At 41.5% G+C, this 21,536-nt stretch overlaps 2 protein-coding genes across 2 annotated transcripts; one reads left to right on the forward strand and one right to left on the reverse strand.

Annotated features, from left to right (window-relative positions):
* The first annotated feature begins 2,389 nt into the window (after window positions 1–2,389).
* On the forward strand, window positions 2,390–10,660 carry LOC140273931 (germ cell-specific gene 1-like protein). Its single transcript, XM_072369591.1, has 4 exons — window positions 2,390–2,669; window positions 5,813–5,869; window positions 6,224–6,335; window positions 10,192–10,660. The coding sequence occupies exons 1-4, from the start codon at window positions 2,390–2,392 to the stop codon at window positions 10,658–10,660; spliced, it is 918 nt and encodes a 305-aa protein (XP_072225692.1).
* A 266-nt stretch (window positions 10,661–10,926) lies between these two features.
* Window positions 10,927–16,067, reverse strand: LOC140273650 (epithelial membrane protein 2-like). The gene is made up of 5 exons (XM_072369278.1): window positions 15,963–16,067; window positions 14,313–14,400; window positions 13,723–13,831; window positions 13,030–13,170; window positions 10,927–12,926 (listed from the first exon to the last, which is right to left on the reverse strand). The coding sequence occupies exons 2-5, from the start codon at window positions 14,388–14,390 to the stop codon at window positions 12,766–12,768; spliced, it is 489 nt and encodes a 162-aa protein (XP_072225379.1). The 5' UTR covers window positions 14,391–14,400; window positions 15,963–16,067; the 3' UTR covers window positions 10,927–12,765.
* Window positions 16,068–21,536: the final 5,469 nt, after the last annotated feature.

Raw genomic sequence — 21,536 nt, forward strand, 5'->3', positions numbered from 1 at the left:
CTCAGAAAGCGATGGAACACTTTTGGAGCCGAGCTTCGGAGAGGGGTGTTGTCCGAAACCCCCCCTCCCCGCGACTGGGCCGCCTGTTCCGGCCAGCGTGGAGCGAGCCTAACCAAGTACTTTTGAATGGTTTCATTCTACAGCAACACAGCAGCATTTAATAGGGAGATGCAAAATCCATTCAAAAGAAGCATTGCCATCAGATTTCAAAGTGAGTCATACATGGTGTTGTCTTTATCATTTTTTATTGTTATTCTTGTAAAAAAAAAAAGAAAAAAAAGTCAAGCTGAAAGAAGACAGTCACACTATCAAAACCATGCTGTATTAGAAACCTGTCAATATGTATATGAAATATGAATACACTTAAAAATGCTTCAAGTGTGCCCCTCTTTGTTATTTCTGAAACAGTTTTTGCAACTTCTTGTTGTGCTGGTGAATCCAACTGTCTCCAGTTTCTTCTGACAGAGTTTTCCCATTGTCTCTCTGTGCCACATCAGCTGCCTTCCTCTGTGCTTTCGTCCACCTGCGTATTCAAACAAAGGTCCGTCTGATTGGGGAGCATCGCCCCACGTTGGACTCGATTAGACACTAGAAACTCTTGAGATGTGTCGATGATTTATCTTCACAAAAGTATCGCGCAGCTTAGACTGCTGCTTAGACACCCGCACTCTTTAACTACAGATCTGTGCTGTTGTAACAGCTGTTGTAAAAGAAAGTACATCCTCTTTCAAGCCTGAGGTTTTATGTATTACCAGGTCTTAAGATTAGGTAAATACAAGCTCAGATGAACAACAACACATGACATTATGCTATGTCATTACTTACCTAACTGAAACTTTGACAGTATGCAGAAGCAGTGTGTGGAAAATGTAAGTACACCCCATAATTCAGTAGCTCGAGTTAATCTTTTTCCCAAACCATCAGCCCTCCACCGCCGTGCTTGACAGCTGGGATGAGGTGTGGGTGCATTATGACCTGACAGCTCCGGGTCTCGTCCATCCAAAGGACGTTGTTCCAGAGGTCTTGTTCAGATGTAACTTTGTGAAGCTGAACTGTGCTGCCGTGTTCTTTTTAGAGAGAAGAGGCTTTCTCCTGCAACCCGTCCAAATGGGAATTGTGGCCCGCTCGTCTCTACAATGTTGCTTCAGTTCATTGAAGTTGGCAAACATTTGTTTATGCATGGCACACACCACAGCATTGCAGTCAGGTCGAGGTCATTTTGCTCACCTAAGCCATGCCGCCATGTTCTTTTAGAGAGGACTGTCCTTCAAAGCTGTCTGTACTGTCATGAACATTCAACATGCTAACTGAGGCCTGTAGAGTCTGAGATGTAGCTCCTTTTTCTATAAGTGACCAGCTGTTGTTGTCTGGCAATTGTTTAAGAAGCAAATTGTTATTGAATGCTGGTTATTAATAACCCACCCAAGAGCTCTAAAGAGCACTGCAGAGTCAAAATATTGCAAAGCAACATTGTTCGTGTTTTCGTATGTGTGTGTGGTTTTCATTCACTGTTTCAAGGTCGCATCTAACGACAATGCACACTTCTACAGGCTCGAAATCATTTGAAGAAGGGGGCCGATAAGAGGCGGGGGAGGGTAAATGAAATCCATCAAAATCAGTCTAGGAATGAAAACAGATGGAGCAGAGCTGTCTGTTTTGGATTTATAAGGCTGGATTAAAGCGGAGGACGTGCACGAGTGCGTGTGATATGCTCACAGTTGTGCCTGATTATGGGCTCGGATCATAAAGAGTGACAGTCACACTGCCCGCAGAGGTCAGTGTGACGGCCCAAATCCTCCATCACTCTCACTGTCCGATGAAGAAGGAAGTGAAAGGGGGAGCGGACTCGGAGAGAGGCAGAGGGAGATTCTTCAGTCACCTTCTGCACTTTACTCTAAAAAAAGAGTTGAGGACAAAGTGAGAGGCTTGAAAAAAAGTAAGTATTCATTTTTTCCCCCTCTCTATTGTTCAAATTTAATTAACTGCTTGACATAAAGTGCTCTGATTTATTGCGTTGGTCTCCTGGAGAGGCTCCATGGTGACAGGAATCTTCACTTATTTTCCCCTGGTTTTAGCTATCTGTCTTGCCTCCAATTACCAGTGGTGTGTGAGTTTTTGTCACAGTCTTTTGATCTTTAAATGTTATTAATGATGATAAACTGCCGGCTCTCCTTCAATTTCTTTTTCAAACACCTCACTCATCACGAGGCATTTGTGCGAAGCTGCTGCGCCTTGGAAACTAATAACCTGCTGCTGGTATTTTTAGTGACACGCAGATAGATTGACATCCTCTATCCTACACTTTTGTATTTAAATGAAGAAGCCCATATCTTTATTGACGTTAAGAATCCGCATTTCCATCCCGATTCCCCCATTTAAGCCTTGCGTGATGGCATTCCTGCAGAGGGTGCGTTCCCCATCCCTCTCCTTCTTCCAGACAGTCGTGTCTCTCCTCCTCAGCACTGTGGCCCTCGTGTCTTCCTTCTGGTGCGTGGGTCAACGGAAGGTGCCCAAGCCGCTCTGTACGCCAACCAAGCACAGCAACTGCATCCCCGTTCCAGGCTTGTCCAACTCCTCCAACCTCCAGTTCTTCTGGGAGACCGGGGATGACCGCTTCGTGTTCCCCACCTTTCACACTGGCCTGTTCTTCATCTGCGAGGAGAACATCTACGCAGACGAATGGGGTGAGAAAGAGAGGAGGAAAATAAGCAGAAGTAGGTCTGCTCAAGAGAAATCACTGTCCAGTGAGGTGAAAAGAGAACTCCACGCCGATCCCAACCAGGGGTCGAAGGACAAGGTTGCTCAGTTTCTCAGAAAAGCTCAGACGTGCCACCAGTGACCCTGAGAGGGATTATACAGGTACAGGAAATGAATAATGGGAAAACACTGGCTTTATACAAAGAAATCTGATGATTATCGTCAGAAACACATGTAGCAATGCTTATAAAATTGAATCAGTATCATTGTAGGAGATTTTATGGGCTTATCGGGCTGTGGGAGTAATAAAACACACCATGACTGGGGAACCAGTGCCAAAATGAAATGGGCCACAGGAAGGGAGTGGGTAAACTAAGCTATCCACTGTCTTCATTTACACACGTATATGTGTGATTGTGAGTGTGCGAGGTTATGTGCTCAGCCCAAAGAGGATTACCATCAGTGTGTGTTCTGCTCGCACAGATTTAGACTTCAACAGCAGGATTCAATTATGGATTAAACTCCAGAGAGCGAAAGGTTAACAGGATTCACTCGGCTTTCACCGACTCAATCGCAGCTGATTTGCAACTGATTGTATAAACTGAGAGTGAAAAAAAATCCAGTGTGGTTGGTTAAGTAAGCATTTTGTGATTAAAAGTGTGTAACTGTAACTGCTGAGTGTGATGCAAATGCTGGTATAGACTTAGGTTATTATGAAGGTGTTGAAATACTGTTGACCCAATTGATATAGGCTTTAGTTGCAGAAGAAGGAACTAATCCTGAACACAGCCACACAAACGCACCTGATACAGCACTTTGTCTGAACTATTCAGTAGTGAAGAGAAGGGAAAAAATGCATAAATGGAGGTGTGGGGCAGCTCAACTGGCCAAGCAGGCGCCCCACGTGTGGAGCCCTCGTAAAACAAGGCGAGGTTCCATAGCCTGAACATAAAACTTAACCAAAAAAGAAAAAAACACGTAGGAAAAAGAGTAAGAGAACAAATGAGAAAATAGAATGGGGGGGGGGGGTTGCTTTACCACTGTGTAGCATCCTCTGTTTTTAGATTACAGTCAGTAAACATCTGAGAACTGAGGAGACCAGTTGCTGAGCCTTTGGGAGAGGAATGATGTCCCATTTTTTCGTCTGGATTTTGGCTGCTCAGCAGTCCAGGGTCTTCTTTGTCAAATTTTGTGTTTCATGATGTACCAAATGTTTTTAATTGGTCAGTCCTGCAAATGGACTCTTCTACATCAAAGTCATGCGGTTGTAATAGATGCAGTATGTGTTTTAGCATCATCTTACTGAAATATGCAAAGCCGGTCCTGAAAACGCCGCTCTCCATGATGGGAGCATATGTTGCTCTAAAACCAGCGTATGCCTTTTAGTTTTCATGGTGCCTTTCCAGATATGTAAGTAGATGCTTCTATAGGAACTATTGCACCCCCCACGCCAGCTGTGATGCTTTTGAACTGAGCGCTGATAACAAGCTGTGTAGTCGGATTTTCAACTGTGTCGCTTGTGCACAGAGAAGTCTCCAGATTCTCTGAATCTTTTGATGGCACTATGTCATGTAGATCATGGAATATTTCAACGTCTTCACAATTTACACTGAGGAACATTTTTCTGGAATTGCTCCAAAATTTGTCGATGCAGTCATCTGCGGACTGCTGAACCTCCTCTTTACTTCCGAGAGACTCTGCCTCTCTAAGGTGCTCTTTTTATATCCAGTGACGTTACTCAGCTGTTGGTAATTGACCTAATTAGTTGCAACATGTTGCTTCAGCTCTTTCTTTCTTTTTTTGTACCACTTACTTTTAAAAGAAATAATATTAGTTTATGAAATTATTTCTCTTTATATTTCTCATTTTTTAAAATTTTTGCTTATTTTTTTTTCAATGCCATTTTTTTGTACTTTGTTTTTTTATTCTTTTGACAATTTAGTCTGTAATGTGGGACTCGAATAATTTTGCTTTAGACCTTAACTGCAAGTTTGAGCAAACAGAGGACAGACACTACTGATCACTGGATGAGCACCAGGGACTGCCAATAAAAATAAGCCTTTTGGCGAACTCTGGTACATTGACATTTAACATATCTATATATTGATTCATTTCAAATGAATTCAAACTCAAAGTACTGATTAGCTGGTGAATTCTGTCAATACTGTGGACCATTCAGCAGCTAGAGTCAGGTATCAGAGACCAAATAAAAACTTAATCCGGAGTTAAATCAATGCTATCAATGCTAGTGCTAATGATGAAATTCTGGACATTAGTTAGCTATAAAGATTTAAAAAGGGTGATCATAAGATTTCGGCTCAGCTGTCACTATTGGCAAATGTATGCTTTTTGTGAGCTGAAATTGTAGCTAATTTACATACAAGATATACCATTTCATGCTACAACTCAAAGCATATGAATGAATGAATAACGTATTTTAGTGGGGTGGTTGTGAAAGCCTCATGTTTCCAATAATAAGCAAACACATCCAATTGGAACAAAAACAGGAACCAAAGAAGACCAGTCTGCATATGTCCCGAAAACAACTACACGCATTTACAAAGCTGAGAGCAGCATGTTCCTGCTCATGCTGCTCATGTAAGATCAGGTGGTGAAATGTTTTCTTCATTTTCTGCTGCTCTTCCAATTTGCATCTGTGTCCTTAAGTCTCAGCTTTCAGTTAATTAAGAGCCATATATACGGATTATTGGAGCTGACACGTAAACAGTTTAGCAATCAAGTCATAAAGAAGCTTAAGGGACTGCAGAAAGAGATTGATACTACTTTTCTCGTTTGGAGTGTGCGTGGGTTTGTTCGTGCGTAAATGCTTTGTTGAAATAAGAAATCATGCTGCCAGGTTCAAATTGGAAAATAGACACAAAAAAATAAATAAATTGTCACATTGTGTGGTACAACTAGTATTTTTTCTACAGCTGTTATCCTCCCAGACTTAGAGCAAACAAACAAAAATCCTCTTATCTCCCATCAGGTTTCTTCTGGCAATGAAAGCACTTTTTTTGCAAACTGTTACCTCAGTCTTATGACACAATATTTAGTCTCAGTTAATCCTGAGAAAAGAGACGCCGTTCTGAATTCTGATTTAGATTTTTCTTTCCGCTTTTAGAGGAAAGGTGCCGAGGGTTTTACACTTTGACTCCAGGATCAGAAAAAGGTAAATTTCACCTTGATTTTTGTGGGTATTTCCCGATCGGTTGGGATCCAGTTTAATCATCATGCGTCTGCTCCTCTCTCCATAGCAATGATGTGGCTGTCACTGTCGATGGAGCTTGGGTATATTGGTCTGTTGCTAATCAGCTGCATGCTGCTGTCTGTGCAGCTGTGCATCAGGGCCTGGTTCCCCTCTATAGTGCGCTGGGGCCAGCTGCTCAATGCTTTTGCTGCTATCTTCACAGTCTTGGGAGGTACAGTCGTTGTAGTGACTTTGATACAAGTTTAATAAGACCGGCAGGATTAGTTTCATCAGTTTCAGTTTCATTTAAATTGCTTTCTCCCTGTGCCTTCTCAGGTCTGCTCGGGATGGTGGGTCACATGATGTTCATGCAGGTGTTTCAGACAACTGCCTCGATGGGACCAGAGGACTTTAAACCTCACAGCTATGGCTACTCCTGGGCCTTCTAGTGAGTTCATTTGATCTCCATTGTTTCAGAATGTTTAAAATGCCTCTGAACCACAAGGATTCAGACACAGCGAGAACCTCAGCTGTTCCCTTCTCTGTTTGACAGTTAACAGTTTGAGCTGTTCGTGTACACATGGGTCAGATATTATTGCTACAGTGTATATCTGATTTTTCATATCGCCCTGCTCAGCGTTCTTGGCTACCAAGCCAAATTTCATGAAACCCGGTGAAGAGCCGAAGCATGGGAGGAGTAGGAAACCATGACATTTTTGGTGCAGATTGGGATTGCTTTCTTTAAATGTGCTCTTTGTAGAAAAAGTTATGAAAACATCAACATTTCAACTCCAAAATCAACAGAATAAGAAAAAGTAATACCTATGGCGTAGTATAAAAACTGCTTATGCAACTCAGATCCTTGGGGGATGGAACAAATTTCACTGTTATACTACTATGTACCACGAGTTGGGATATGAGTCACTGCAGAGTCTCGTCTCCCCTAAAGCCAGATAAAGAAGAAATTGGATTAAGCAGTATAGAAGGTAGTAAATGGATGGATGGATGGATGGATCTTGAATAGGAATGGAAACACATGCTTTGTTTGGTAAAACTCTGCTCCCTGCACCAACACAACAAAACCCACCTTTAAGATTGATAAATGCAGAATTGACACTTGTGGGGAGTGGGCTGTTAATACTCTTGTTAGGGTTTTAACCCTGAAGAATTAGAACCCTATTTAATTTATGTTAGTTTAGTTTTAGATTTCTTATTGTGTTGTAACCGAACTTGTTGGTTGAGCAGGGACAAGTTAGAAACATGAAAGTTGGCACGCTGACTGTTAATTGTGTGCAAACGCTCCTCAATTTGAAGCCAGCCTGCAACACAGCATTGCTGTAAGGCCCAGAAATTAAATTTGGAAAATGCCATGTTCCTCACACACCACCAAATGCTTTGCTGTGGGCTTGTCTTAACAGGAAACCAGCTCCTTTTTGCTTCTACTAATGTTCTTTCACTGGCAGAGGAGAGAGCAGCGATGTTCTTATGGTTTGTTACTCACCCTAATTATATTACCAAGACCATTTCTGTGCTTTACAGAGTACTCTCCTGGCAGCTGTACCTTTGGGTACAGAGACCCCTATGTCGTTTTATAAGAGAAAACATGAGAATGATATGTTGCCAAGAAAAAAAATTCCTGATTTTCAACCTGATTTAAAGGAGCAGTGTGTAATAATTATGGTGATTTATTAACAGAAACAGCTACTTTGCAGACGATCAGCTGATCTGATTAAACAAACGTAACGTTTTTTTCCGTGTCCCTGTTGAAAACTATTGATTCACGTGCGTTTATGCGCCAAAACTACTAAGTAGCTTTGTTAGCTGGACAGAAATTACTTGGCGTCCTGTTATGGAGATCAGCTGATTTCAATCAAAGTGTAACATGATACTAAGAGGCTTTGAAGATAATGTCAGCCAGATCCATGTTGCCTTTTAATGCTATACCTCTATCGGACTAAAGCGTAGTTTATGCTTCTCCGTCATTTCGTAGCTACGCTGTTAACGTGGACCCCTACGCCTCCTCCTGACGTGCACCTCCAAAAAATTCTAACTACACGTCGTGTTGATGTGAACCGCAAGGGCTGTGATTGGTCCGCTCAGAACGTCATTTCCGGCAGTTGCTTTTTCCGGTCTTAATGGCTGTAAGAAGCTCGTCAGTTCGGCCCGTTGACATTCGAAAGTATCAAAATTGCATTTGTTCATCCAGGCCCCTCAGTGGGGGAACCAGTGTTGGAAATACACAGTTCCCAGCCTCGACCGGTTTAGTGGTCGTACAGACCACCTCCTCTTCTCTGTCACCAGCGCTTCAACATTTGCAATATAAGCATTTGTTCTTCAATGTTGATGAGCTCCAACTGCAAATACAGCTGCTCCACCTCGGTTGCCTTTGCTTACTGTTGTTAACTATGACCGGAAGAAAAAGCTATGATTCGGTTTTAACCACACAAACAGAAATGCAGAGCAACACGTGCCCTCGACGCAGAACTTCGAATGCTCAATGACGGCGTCTCGTCTACGCCGTCGACGTGACGGAGAAGGATAAACTAGGCTTAAATACAAACAGCCTTTAGCCTTACGTAGCTAATATTAGCTTTTATTACCATGCAGGTAGCTATCTGGGGTCCACAAAACACTAATATAATGCAGAACAACTAACAGTGACATTCACTGTAAGTTATCTTTTCACAGAATATCTAACCAAATGGAACATCTATTTATAATTTATATCTCTAAAAGTAACCTCAGAACTTGAGAAGGTGGTTTCACTCCATGGAGAAGACATTGTGACACATTTGAGTGATAGATGTGTTGGGTAGTGTGTGCTGCACGCAGCATCAGGCCACCTTAGGTTCTCCGAAGCATGTATGAATGTGTGTATGAATGATTAGAAAAGCACATAGTTATGAATCTTAAGACGTGCTGTATGAATGTGTGTGAGTGGGGTGAATGCGGCATGTAGTGAAGCGCTTTGAGTGGTCAGCTAGACTAGAAAAGCGCTATACAAGTACAAGTCCATTTACCATTTACCATGGAGTGTTGCGTTCAAAGCGCAATCGGAAATGACATAATCTAGCGAATACCATTCTAACGCACTTGGAAATGACAGAATCTGACGAACAGAAGAACTTCCACACTGCTCCTTTAATTAAAAGTTTTTAAAAATGTGCTTGTTTAAGGTGAGTGTTGGATGCCAGGGCTGCCACTTGTGATTGATCCTGTTTGTGGTGTTCATGGACAGTAGCTTAAGTCGTAGAAGGGAAGAAGATGGTGTCTGCTTTGAGACATGGGGGATGCATTTCTGCAGTGGGAATGATTTAGTTGTGTTGGCTTCTTCAAGCCTTGACCTTCAACATGCACGGGAGAATTTTGTTGCTATGGGTGAAGCAGACAAGATGAATGCTGCTTCAAATAAAAGGATATTATTCTTAACTTTAAAAAGATGGTGTGCTCCCTTTTGGTCAAGGATGAGTCTCTGCCTTTGCCTTGCTTACAAATGATGGCAAGTTGGAGATGAACAGACTGACAGATTGGGGCTTTGTTGACAGTGAGTAGGGCACTGCCTCGGTCTGTCGTTGTGAAGAGGGAGCTTAGCTGAAAAGCAGAGCTTTCAATTGACTGATCCATCTTCGTTTCAACCCTCACCTATGGTTACAAGGTTTTTGGGTAGTGACAAAAAGTATGAGATTGTGAGTACGAACAGCCTTAGAGATACTGTAGGTTGAGGAGCTTGATTGCCCAGAGGGAGCTGGGAGTAGAGCCGCTCAGAGACAAAAAAAGAGTAGGGATTTGGACATCTGATCAAGAAGCCTCCTGATTGCCTTCCTTTTTGAGTTTTTTTCAAACACATCCGATTTTATTATTATATATTATATATATATTCCAATTATATATTATTCCAATTATATATCCCATCTGGCCCTTCTACGCCTCTGGATCCTCCAGGAGAAGCTGGAGCGTGTTACTCAGGAGAGAGATGTCTGGGTGGATGGATGGATGAATGAATATGGCTTTTTTTACAAGAAGGTGCAGCGAAAAGCTGTCTCAGGACAGTCAAGATGAAGCCCGGCTCCTGTGCATCAGCATTGCATACAAAGTGACTTTGTGTTATACAGTGTCACAAAAGCAGGGCCTGGTGCTGCCTGGTGAGCTGCCAAGCTAAAATAAAAGATAAAGTCATAGTCCTAAAGCTCTTGTATTTTCCTTCATCTTTTGAATAAATCAAATATGAGCTCACAAACAAACAAAATGTTTGTTGTCCCTTCTCTGATTCTCCCTCCCTCTCTCTCTCTCTCTCTCTCCGTCAGTGTGGCCTGGGTCGCCTTCACCGCCTGCATGGCGGCCGGTGTGTCCACCCTGAACAACTACACCAAAACTGTCCTGATGGTGGGTCCCAGGCGTACCTCCGGTCTCAACCCCTGCAGTTTTAACTTTGTGGGCCTCCTGCCGCCGGCTCCTTATTATACTCCTCCAAACCCAACTGTCACCCTTCCCTCAACCTTGTCAGCCCCGCTGATCTCTCACTTGTCTCCTTACTACGAGCCCCCCTCTGCAGCATCACCACAAGCTTCTCCAAGGCTCACCCACTCCCACTCTCTTCCTCTAAAGCACTCTGACTCTTTCCCCCTTCCCCCAACCCACCCTGCACCTGTATCCCCATTCCACCGCCTGTCCCTTCCTTCCACATCTCCCTCAAATGCTCCCTCCATCCACATCACACTGCCGGGACACAAGGAGACTCACTTTGACCAGGAGGAGGAATACAGCCCACTTTGAACCATCGAGTCGGGATCTACGCTTGGCCATTTAATGATGTCTTGTCATGTGTTTATAGTTGATATTGTGTCAGCAATCCTACAACTCACTGAATACAGGTAAAGTAGTCAGCTGTGATCATTATCACATCTGTTTTAAAAAACAACGGGACAGTTTAAATGAAGCAGAGTCCTCGGGAGGATAGTTTTTAGACCCACGCATAAAATGTACAGTCTTTAACACCGACTCATGACAAAAGATGAAGGAACAACTAATAAGTTCAAGAATTGGATTAAAATCATGTTTTATTATTGTAAAAATTCCTGTACTCATTTATGGCACATTACGGTAGCAAAAATAAAACAGCAGACATACAGGGCATTATGGGAAACAAATCATATTTACACATTCCATCTCCTGCGTCAAGATTCTAATCAGTTGCCTTTCTGTCCCTCCCCACCAGCGCAGAGCTAACGTTGAGGATTTGAAAGGCTGTTGTGGTGTGATGTGTTACCAGAATGTGGTTGGATTTACAACCAGAAAAAAAAATGTTGATTGATTTCTGGAAATAATGTTACAGATCATGACAATGGATATTAAAAACAAATATCTAAATAAAATTTTAAAATATTCACCCTACTGTAACGCTCAGATCAATGTGTAAATGTACAATGCAAAATTAAAAAAAAGAAGGACCACAGACTATACTCTTCATCCTGCTTTTGTTACGAGACAGAAATAATTATTTACCTTAATGGAAATACTTTATTGAAAAAGTGTTAAAAGCAATGCTTCACTAATGCATGACTGACTGATCAACAATTGATCACGCCACTGTCGTGTCATGCGATTAGTTCACACTTAATGGATCATCAGCTGAGGAATGTTAATTTGGAGGAAAAAGAAAAAAAAAGGAAAGCAGAACAGAGCCTGCTTTCAGAAATGTGCTGCATCATCGGGTCAAAATGCTCATTTGCATTACTTAAACAATGGTGTTGTATATACTTATGTTATGGAAATCCAGCAAACTTCCTCAAATATTAATATTAAACAATGGCGTATGAGGAGTCAATTCCAATCTCACAACTTTTTTTTTCCTTTTGCTCGATGTTTAATCATCATGACTAGCTAAGCTGTACCTCCATTATAAAGTATTACCATCTGAATTTATCTTAATTTAGCATCTCATAATCATTAAGGCTTTCATGAAAATACACATTCTTTAGATGCCCTGAAGTAATCTAGCCCAACTCTGGTTGAGAATACGCTCAAATACAGTCATGAATCACAGAGTTTGCATATATATATATATATATATGTATATGTATATATTTTAAGTAGGGTAATATGAAGTACTTCTAGCATTACCTGCAATAGACGGATCAGAACACTCTCAGTTTGGAGAAGCAGATCCAAAGCTTCCTGACAAAAAGCTACACAAAAGGGGGCCATGACAAAGGTGAGTTTTTCAACATCCAAATAAATTCAAACCACAAATGTCTCATCGCTGTTTGAGCGCAAGCTGTACTGGGGATTTTTACACTGTATATCTTCTGCAGCAGACAGTTACACACACTGGGTCCATGCACAGCGATCCCTGTTGTAACACTGTTTTGGAACACACTGTTAATCATGCAGGCGTTTCTGCGGTTAAAAAAAAAAGTGCAATGACAAAGCTAACAGCTGCCAAATGCAGAGGTGATGTGGTGTAAAAATCCACAATAAAGCTCTTGCTAAAACTACAATGAAATTTTGGTTTGAGTTTGTTTTTGATGGACAAATACAAGGCCGTCGTCTAAATAGCTTCAGCTCACCCTCCGGTAATCTTCTCCTTCTCCAGACTATAAGAGCACTCTGACTGCTCTCCTGCAGGTAAGACGCTGATTACTCATTAAAACAAGTACTTCACACAACCTCACATCAAAAAAAGAAAAAAAAAAAAGAAATCCTTTTAAGGTAGACTCATTTAAACTGCATGTATCCGAGAGGATCAGCAGGTCTGCTTCATCTATAGCTGTATTTTCACAAGCAGCTCAAATCTGACATCTGAAACGCATATCAGTATAAACACAAACCCATTCTGTTACAAAAACCTGTTCTTAGCTACAATTTTAGATCTAGTGTCCTCACGCAGTCTTCTTGCGTAGCACAAAGTAAATGATGGAAGAGAAGAATGAGAGACCGAAGGCGATCCACGCCAAGATGAAGCAGTGGCCGTAGTTCCCCTTACTCTCATCTCTGTGGAAGCGGTCTGTGTAGATGGAGGCTGCGATCATGATGCACAGGCCTGACATGAGGGCACAGAATGAGGAGGAACGTCGTTATTTATGAAGATACAGAGCTATAGAAGACATCTAAAGACAGAGAAACACTATCAAAGAAACACTTACAGGCAAGGAACTGAAAGACGCCGGAGATGATAAACCTCTGTCCCTTGGGGAGGGTGAAGAGCTGAGCCAGAAACACAAAGATGGCAATGATGGAGAATATGCATGCAAGCACAGAGCTGGCCTGCACTGCCTGGAGGTAATCTGCAGGGGAAGCCAGAAAGAGCAAGACAATGAAGAAAATGTTGTTCATGTACTAAACATTTGCATGTACATCGAGTCATTTAGCAAACAATTTTCTCCAAAGCAACTTGCAAGTTAGGATCAAAATTCAAAACTCTGGAATAACCATGAAAGGCTAAATCTTCCGAAAGGGTAAAAGTAGAGCAGATGTGAAAAGTAAGGATGCGTTGGGCATCACACTGACAGGGCAGAGTTCCTTCCAAAACTTAAGTCAGAGAGCTGAAATGCTCAATGGCAAAAACTTCAAATATGTAAATGTTTACGACTTAAAAACTTGCCAATGGAACTGTCATACAGAGAGCAACATTTTTATGAATTGAGGATTGCGAGAGCTTTTCCCCTCACTTTATAGAACAGTATGTGAGTTTCAGTAGATAAACATGACTAATTACAATTGTTTGTCTCATTCTTCTCTTTTGGCTTCTGTTAATCAAGTCTGAGCAAATCACTGTGACTTATTTCACCGAGAAGCAAATACAGTTTTCTCCTCATCCTGTTCAGAAGGGCTCTCACCTGTTGGGTAGTGTGAGCCTGTTGGGAGGTCAGTGTAATTCCACGCTCCATTTTGGAAAATCCACCGGGCCCACACATCGGTATTCATGTCTTCAGTTATCCACCAGGCCTGATGGGAAGTGCAGAAAAACACAACTTTAGAAATCATGTTGCAACATCTATTCAGTATAAAGGGGGCACAAAATAAGTCAAATTTAAAAAGGTGGAAGCAGGGGAGTGTGTGTTTACTCCTTTTGACATGTATTTGGAGTAAATACCAATTCAAAGCAGGAGGAATGCTGCGTCATTTGGCAAGTGTCACTCCAGTATGCACTCACTCAAGTGGAGTCACATACATTTTACATGAGTATGTGCAGCATGTACAGGTGTGCTTTGTGGTGCAAGTTGATGACGGAGTGGTTGGCTTATCTGCCAACCAGATATAACAACAATGTGGTCTTCCTGAGATGAGCAGCCAGATACCAGTCAGACGGGACTTTTTCGTCAGGAATGAGATACTCGTGTCACTTAAACTAGACAAGAAGTGGGAGATTGTGCTTGGGCAATCATACCACTAGAAAACCTTCATTTTAATACCTAACCTTACTTACATTGTCAATAGTGGCCACCAGGAGGAGGATGATAATTAGGATGTGAAGGACAAAGATGCCAGCGAGGAGAATCAGCATGATGACTGTTCTGGAGAGAGAAGAAGGGAGAGTGTGTTTTCTCTTCATGCTTCAGATTTTTTCATATTGGTTAGAATATAACTAATAAAAGGACTAAAACAGACTATCAGGTGATATGATCGAACAATCAGCAAACTTCCTTGGGTTGAAAAAAATAAAATTCACACACTCATTCACAGTACTGATTGAAGGCTAAAACTTGGCATCCACTCTGGGTGTGGCTTTCCCACTTCTAATTACTTAAAGTAACAGGCAAAACGCTGCCATGTAAAATGCCTGCAAAAAGAGCTCAGGATAATGATCATGACGAGAATGAGAGGGAACGCTAAATTAATGCAGAGGTGCCGATGGATTATTGTGCAGAAAGAAATCAGTAAAGAAAAGTTCGTTTAAAGGCAAACGGATACCGTTGATAGGGAGGGAGAGGAGTGAAGTTTATGACAGGTAGATGTGTTTGGGCTTGTTTGCAGCTTGCAGAAAACTTGCCACTCCCTGATATAACTGTGGAGAATGCAGGCTAATCCCCCACCAACCTGATCCACTGTTGAAATTACTAGTTGAAATGAAGTTGTAGACAATAAAAAAAACAAAGGACTAATTCAAATAACTGTTTGCCACTGTTTCTACCTTAAGACACCACGCCTGTAACTGTAATTTTAAGCACCGTTAGACACTAAATGCAGCTCAGTTAGAGAATCAGTAGCAGTAGTGAATCTTATCTATATGTGAACTGTGTTTGGTTCGATCCAGTACTGAGACTAAACTGGGTGAGATCAGAGGCGGAGACATATTTGGAATGTGCTTGTTCAATCCTCCATAAAGGAGTGGTCTTGGGTTGGGTCCGCACGAACGCATTTTGCCAGCTCCATGTCATTTACGCCCAATTTTACATATAAAGAAATGGGGCACCGGTAGCAGGCTTTGATTCATGTGATCGGATCTGCAACTTTTCCGCACCTTTCATCTGTTTCCAACACGTACAACTAGCAGGATAATTCACTTAAATATTTGTTATGTGCAATTTCAGCGTCACTACTACTTTCAGTCCCTACGAGCTAAAACACACATGCCTTTCACCAAATAACCCAACATTTCAATGAAGAACATCTGGGCAGGATGATCTACAGCTAAACTGATTATTTCATTCAAAACACACTTGTGGAAAAGACTGATCAAACACCCTCCAAACAGCTCTGTCAACTGTTCCATGGACTTTCAAATCTGGCATTAAAGTTGCATATTTTCCATCGCACAAAATGGAAGCTTCATGTAGCTGGATTAAGGTTGGAGAATGTTTTAAAAACTTAAAAGTGAGCACTGTGTCCTGTGCATTCAAAGCAGATACTACATGAGTGCTGGTACTAACATATCTGAAAACCGAGCCTATCCAGAAATGAGAGAGCGGCACAGACTGGGAAGAAAAGTAAAACCTATGAATTCGAAGAGGTAACTTTACACGTGCAAAGAAATGCTACAATAACAGGATAAAGTCTGTTCAGATGTCACTCTGTAAGCATTCTGAACCAGCTGCAATAAAGTCAGAAAGAACAGATCTAAGAAGCTTTTACTTACTGTTAGTTGGTTGTGGGTCTCTTCGAGTCCAATACCTCCTGCTCTCAATGATACTAATTTCAGACTCAGGGTCTAAATGCACAAACACAAGAAGCAACCCGTCCGCCCACTTTTGCCCTGCCCTCTTTATAAATCCACACCCCAGACAAGCCTCTTGCTTGCTTGATCACATAATCTCTGCCTCTTTTCCCGTGGGTCGTCTTTCCACCTCCTTCTACTCCACTGTTTTCTCCCCGCCCATCCTTCTTTTTTTTCTTCTTTCGTCTTCTTTACGCACACACAAAACAAGCTCAAGCGTTCAGACTTTTCATTTGTGTTTGGCGGCTCATGTCTTTATCAATCAGCTGACGATGTTGATTTACTCTGGGAGGGCAGCTGGTGACTCACTGACGTTTGAAGGGGGGAACTCCTAAAACAGTGGACTTTATTGACACCGCCTGCACACATGTTGTCATGGCAACCGACTGCGGCCAACGTAATCACAATCACACCGCTGTTGCTGTGTATAACTTGTACACAGAGGGGCAAACTTAGGCACATAAACACTTGAAAATACAACCAACCTGTTCACTCTCTTCCTGGTCACCGCCTTCCTTCTTTTCCCGCTTTTGTTACAGAGGAAGATGTTTCAGGATTAAGGAATGTTGTTGGTTGCCATCAAGGGTCGGTAGGTGGGGGTACACGAGTGAAGGTCTGTGCTTAGATTTAGATGACAGAGTGTATTAGAATGTGAGGGTTTGAGATTTTTCACACTGCTGAACATTCCTTAATTCATTCTCATCATCATTTTTCTCATTGCTGGTACCGACTAATATGCTCCAAATCTGTTGTGTGAGTCAAAGTCATCTGCTTCTCACATCACGTGCAGCACATCGTATGGATTATAGTTCAGTGTGCGGGTAAACATCTGAACAACCTTAACTTTATCTACTGAGATTACATCACACACACTAACAAATACAAGCATTTATTTGTTTGTCGTAGCCTTCGATGATGTGGATGAATTCCTGTGTCAAATCAGATCCGACTGGGGCAGAGTACAGATGACAGATTATATATAATCACATCTAGTCGAGATGTCGTAGGTTGATTTTAAAGAGGCCAGTACTGTCTAATGTCAACCTCAGATTTGATACAGTTTGTTTGCTACACTTATTCAGAATGGCTTGGCTGGGGAGAGAAAACAAACAACTGCATTCTACAAGTATATGTCAAGGAAGTTTGTTGAGGTTTAAGTGCAAGAACATATAAGATGTCTAAACAAAAATGTCAGTTAATGTTTAACTAATAAAATCAGATAAAATTTTAAAAATATGTCCTTGCATGACAGTTATTGTGGAATGAGTAAAAGTCATTTAAATGTCAGTTTAAATGAAAGCACTGAAGGTAGCTGAAGTGTGTCCAGTGAGGTCCGGGCTCTGGGGAGGATTCATCCCTCCATAAGACCTGCTGCCACTGATTTTCAGTCCACTTCTTGTGCCATTTGGCATACCTCAGCCTTTTCTGCCTATTTCTCTTCCTTAAGAACAGCTTCTTGACTGCCACCCTTCCATGGAGACCATTTCTGATGAGGTTTCAGTGAACAGTAGATGGATCAGCTGAAGGTCCAGATGTGTCTCTCAGGTCCTGTGTCAGATCTTATTTCCTATTTCTTGAGGACATCACTTTCAGATACTGGTCATCTGCAGCAGATTTATTTTTTTTTAGACCTGTCACTTCTTCTTTTGTCCTGCATTTGTTCAGCTCCCCTTTTTCTTTTTAAGGACACACTGCTCATGTTGAGATTAGTCAAATTACGGGCTAATAGCTCTTTGGGAATGACCTTGTTGGTACAAAAATACAATTTAATGTCTGTCTAACTTTATTATCTTTGATATTTTTCAAAGACAACTGAAGAAAAGCAATGGATAAAATTTAAGAATAGTTCATGAAGTTGTTTATCATGTGCTGACACGACACTAATTCATCTCTTGAGTTAGGTGCCTCTTTTATTTTTGAATGATTTATAGTTCAGTGTTAAGTGGATTAACAAAAAAACAAATTTAAAAAAAAAACACTCCCTCTGAAAATGGTCAGGTACAAGGACTGGACTGAATATGAGGGAAAAAGCAGCCAATGTTCAAAGAAAAACTTACCTTGTCTGGAGAGCTACTGACATTGACCACTTTGAAAAAAACTACAAGAAAGTGGCTCCTTTGAAAGTAAAATATAAAGAAATGGGGGGTGTCTCAAGGCTTTTGCAAAGTATTGTATAAACCCACATGGTAAACAATGTTTGTAAGATGGTAAAACATAAGGTAGCTGGACAGTAAATTAGAGATTAATATCATAAGTGAAAGCTGATTAAGTGTCTCTTAAGTACACTTGACATACAATTGTAAATCAGTGTGACAGTTGACACTGTGCAATACAATAAGGATGATCAGCCACCACCCACAGCTTGAAGCACAATGTCTGTGTACACGTTTGAATCCTGTTCCTAAGTGACTATATGACTGGAGTGTGAAGTTATCAATGAGGAAATGAGAGGCTCCAGGATTGGTCAAATTTTGTCCATTCAAGAATTTTGTACCTTCCTGTTCTTGGGCAACTAAAAGTACAGAAATGTGTTTCTGAAAATACATGCACTAAAATCTCAGTTTCAGGGAAAACATTAGCTGGAATGTTATTCAGGTGAGCTTCAAACCACCAACAAACCACTGAGTCAAGAACTGGTCAGTGTCATGTTAGAATCTCTCAGCCAAAGGTGTGAGTCAGCGGAGTAATAACCGGTTTCAGTGATACATGACCTTTAGATGCTACTTGTGTGGCTACATTCTAATGGGGTTGTTAGAGTGAACACATGCATGCACCCACAAAAGAAACACCATTAACTGACTTTAGAAATTAGAAAAAGTGAGGGACAGAAAATAATTTGGTGTTATCCATTCATTTTTAAATCGTTTTTATTTCAGGTACCATACCTTGAATGTGTCTCTCAATGTCTCACCCAAACCTCAATGGGAAAAAATGCAATCCCTTGAAATTGCTTAATCTCCTTGAAACCTCTCTACATCTGTGATATCTAGCCAAAGATCTGTGACTAAGAAAAACAAATCCACCCAAGTTGACTGACAACTCCCTGGACACAGGGAAGACAGGAACATGTTCTCATGTCAGAGCTTTAACAACTTATGCAATGTCACTTTAGATGGTGGGAAAAAAAATCACTACATAACTAGGCAGTGATGCTTCTGTAACCGCAACTTGGCATGATGCACAATCAGAGGATGTAGTGTGGAAAACCGCAAAACGGAGGCAGGCTGGGAAAAAGGCGTACGTGAAAACAAAGAATGTGGTTGGACCTGCTTGTGCTTGGGGAGTGTCAACGCCACCTTACAAGTGAGTAAAACCAAGGTTCGCGATATAGACATATGCATTCAGCCATTCAATGTGAAACGGCACTGCCTCGCCTTAATCAACGTAGAAGAAGTTTTCAAAAACACTCAAGTGTGATTGAGTAAAACCAATGTAAATGGCTGAGGAGCAAAAACAACTTTTTTTTTTGGCTCTCGAGTTATGCAAGACCTGCTTTTTTTCTATTCTTGGTGTATTTTCGGGAGAGGAAAAGCCATGAGTCATGCATCAGTCTATCATTTTAAAAACTTAGTGGATGTTTGGCCTCCGTTTACAGCTGGGGGGCGGGGCGGGGCAGGACCTTAGCCGCAACACGTTTTTGAAATACAAACACAAATCGACAAATCACAAGCCTGTGTAACTGTTGAGGAAGACCAATAGGATAACTCTGCTTAACAATCAGGGCTTTGTGATGCTGCTATTGCAGATCATTACTGGAAAAACCAGTCAGAATGGATCCCTTGAAACAGTTATATTGTCTGACCTGCCAAAAGTTGTGTAGACAAGCATTAGTGACGACTCCTTGCACTACTTTCTCAGGGTTGGCAGGTTCAGGTTGGTTCTGTTAGTTCAGGAGCACATTTTATTGAATGCTGGGGGATCATTAAAGAGCTGAATCTGTTACTTAAAAAAATCATTGGAACTGAACTACATTAGTGGAACATGAGTTATGAGGCCTGCCAAGAGGAGTTAACTCTCTCAACATCCTCAGCAAACACTCCTCTATCATTGATTGTCACGTCTTCTTACAGCTGCAGCTTGCGCTCCTAATTAACAGTTGTTTGTTACCTCGGTCATTTCTGCCATTCATCTTTTTGACGTGTTAAATTATCCTGAAAAAAAAAGAACATCAGACAAAATCCAGCCATTTGATTTAAACTGACAAACAAAACATACATTAGGACAGATTCCTATTTTTGTTTGAGTGATGCCAAAAGCCCTTTGTTAAGGTGTTTGTGAGGAATCTCTGTGCAGGAGTATTTCAACACAACTGTGTGAAACAAAGCCAGCAGAGCCATGCCTGTATGCCAGCAGAGTTAGTCTGACCACAGCCAAGTCACCACTGCTTTACACAATAGTAAAGCTCTCAGTCTGTGGTTGACTGACTCACTGCACTCATTCCTTTGCCGTTCTACACAATGTCGCACCCTGCCCTAAGATTTCTTCACTCCTATTATAAAAACAGTCTTAGAGTACATTAACCGGCTTTACAAGGGTAATATGATGTGAACCTGCTCCGAGAGAGGGAAATCAAACAAAGGTGGTCGACGTTAGTGTTGAAACTCCCACACAACCCCCAGGCTATTGAGCAACTGAAAAGTCGTCCATCATCCTCTTACCTGATTCTGGTGTCACTGAGCTCTGACTTTTATGATAAGCTACTTCACAATCCCTCTCTCTCCCTCTCTCTCTCTCTCTCTCACACACACACACACACACTCACACACACACACACATCCACGAATACACACATACACCCTTGATTCTATTTCCTCATGGGGGCGCTCATTTCACACAGTGCCTCTTGCCCATAACCCAGTTCTAACCATAAAATCTTAAACCAAGTCTTAACCCTCAAAAATCACTTTAAAAGCGATTGGGACCACCATTTAGACCCCATTTTAACCGGAAATCCCCATACAGCTGGTGTCCTGTCAGGTTTTGGTCCCCATCATGACGTAAAAACATGCGCAGAGGAGAAACTCACACGCATACGCATACCTACACATATGAGCACATCCCCTTTTGATTCCAAAGGTATTTACACATGGCCCAAGTTACTGGAGAGACACACATATTCATTTGTTTTCTATGAGAGTGAGAGATCACCATAGACACTGAAAAAAAACCCACAACCAAAACCAAAATACACACACAGTTTCCATTCCCACTCCTGCTGCCTCTGTTGCTCAGCGCTGAGTTGATCATCAGTTTCTTTTTCCAGAAAATGTCTCATTCCTATTGTGTGCGTGCGTGTGTGTCTGTGTGTATTTGAATACTGTCATCTTCAACAACACAAGCTAATTTAACAAGACATGGACTTTCTGTTGGGAACAAAGCACACATTAAAGTTAAAGTTGTCTTTGTTTTCCTTTTCAGCAGCATTTCTTTTCCATTTTTCTTAGACCTGACAAGCTTTTTACCAAAGCTTATTATTTTTAAAATGACACACTGTAC

The sequence above is a fragment of the Leuresthes tenuis genome, unplaced genomic scaffold (genome assembly GCF_036924035.1).
Source record: "Leuresthes tenuis unplaced genomic scaffold, fLeuTen1.0.hap1 SCAF_17, whole genome shotgun sequence".
Classification (NCBI taxonomy): Eukaryota; Metazoa; Chordata; class Actinopteri; order Atheriniformes; family Atherinopsidae; genus Leuresthes; species Leuresthes tenuis.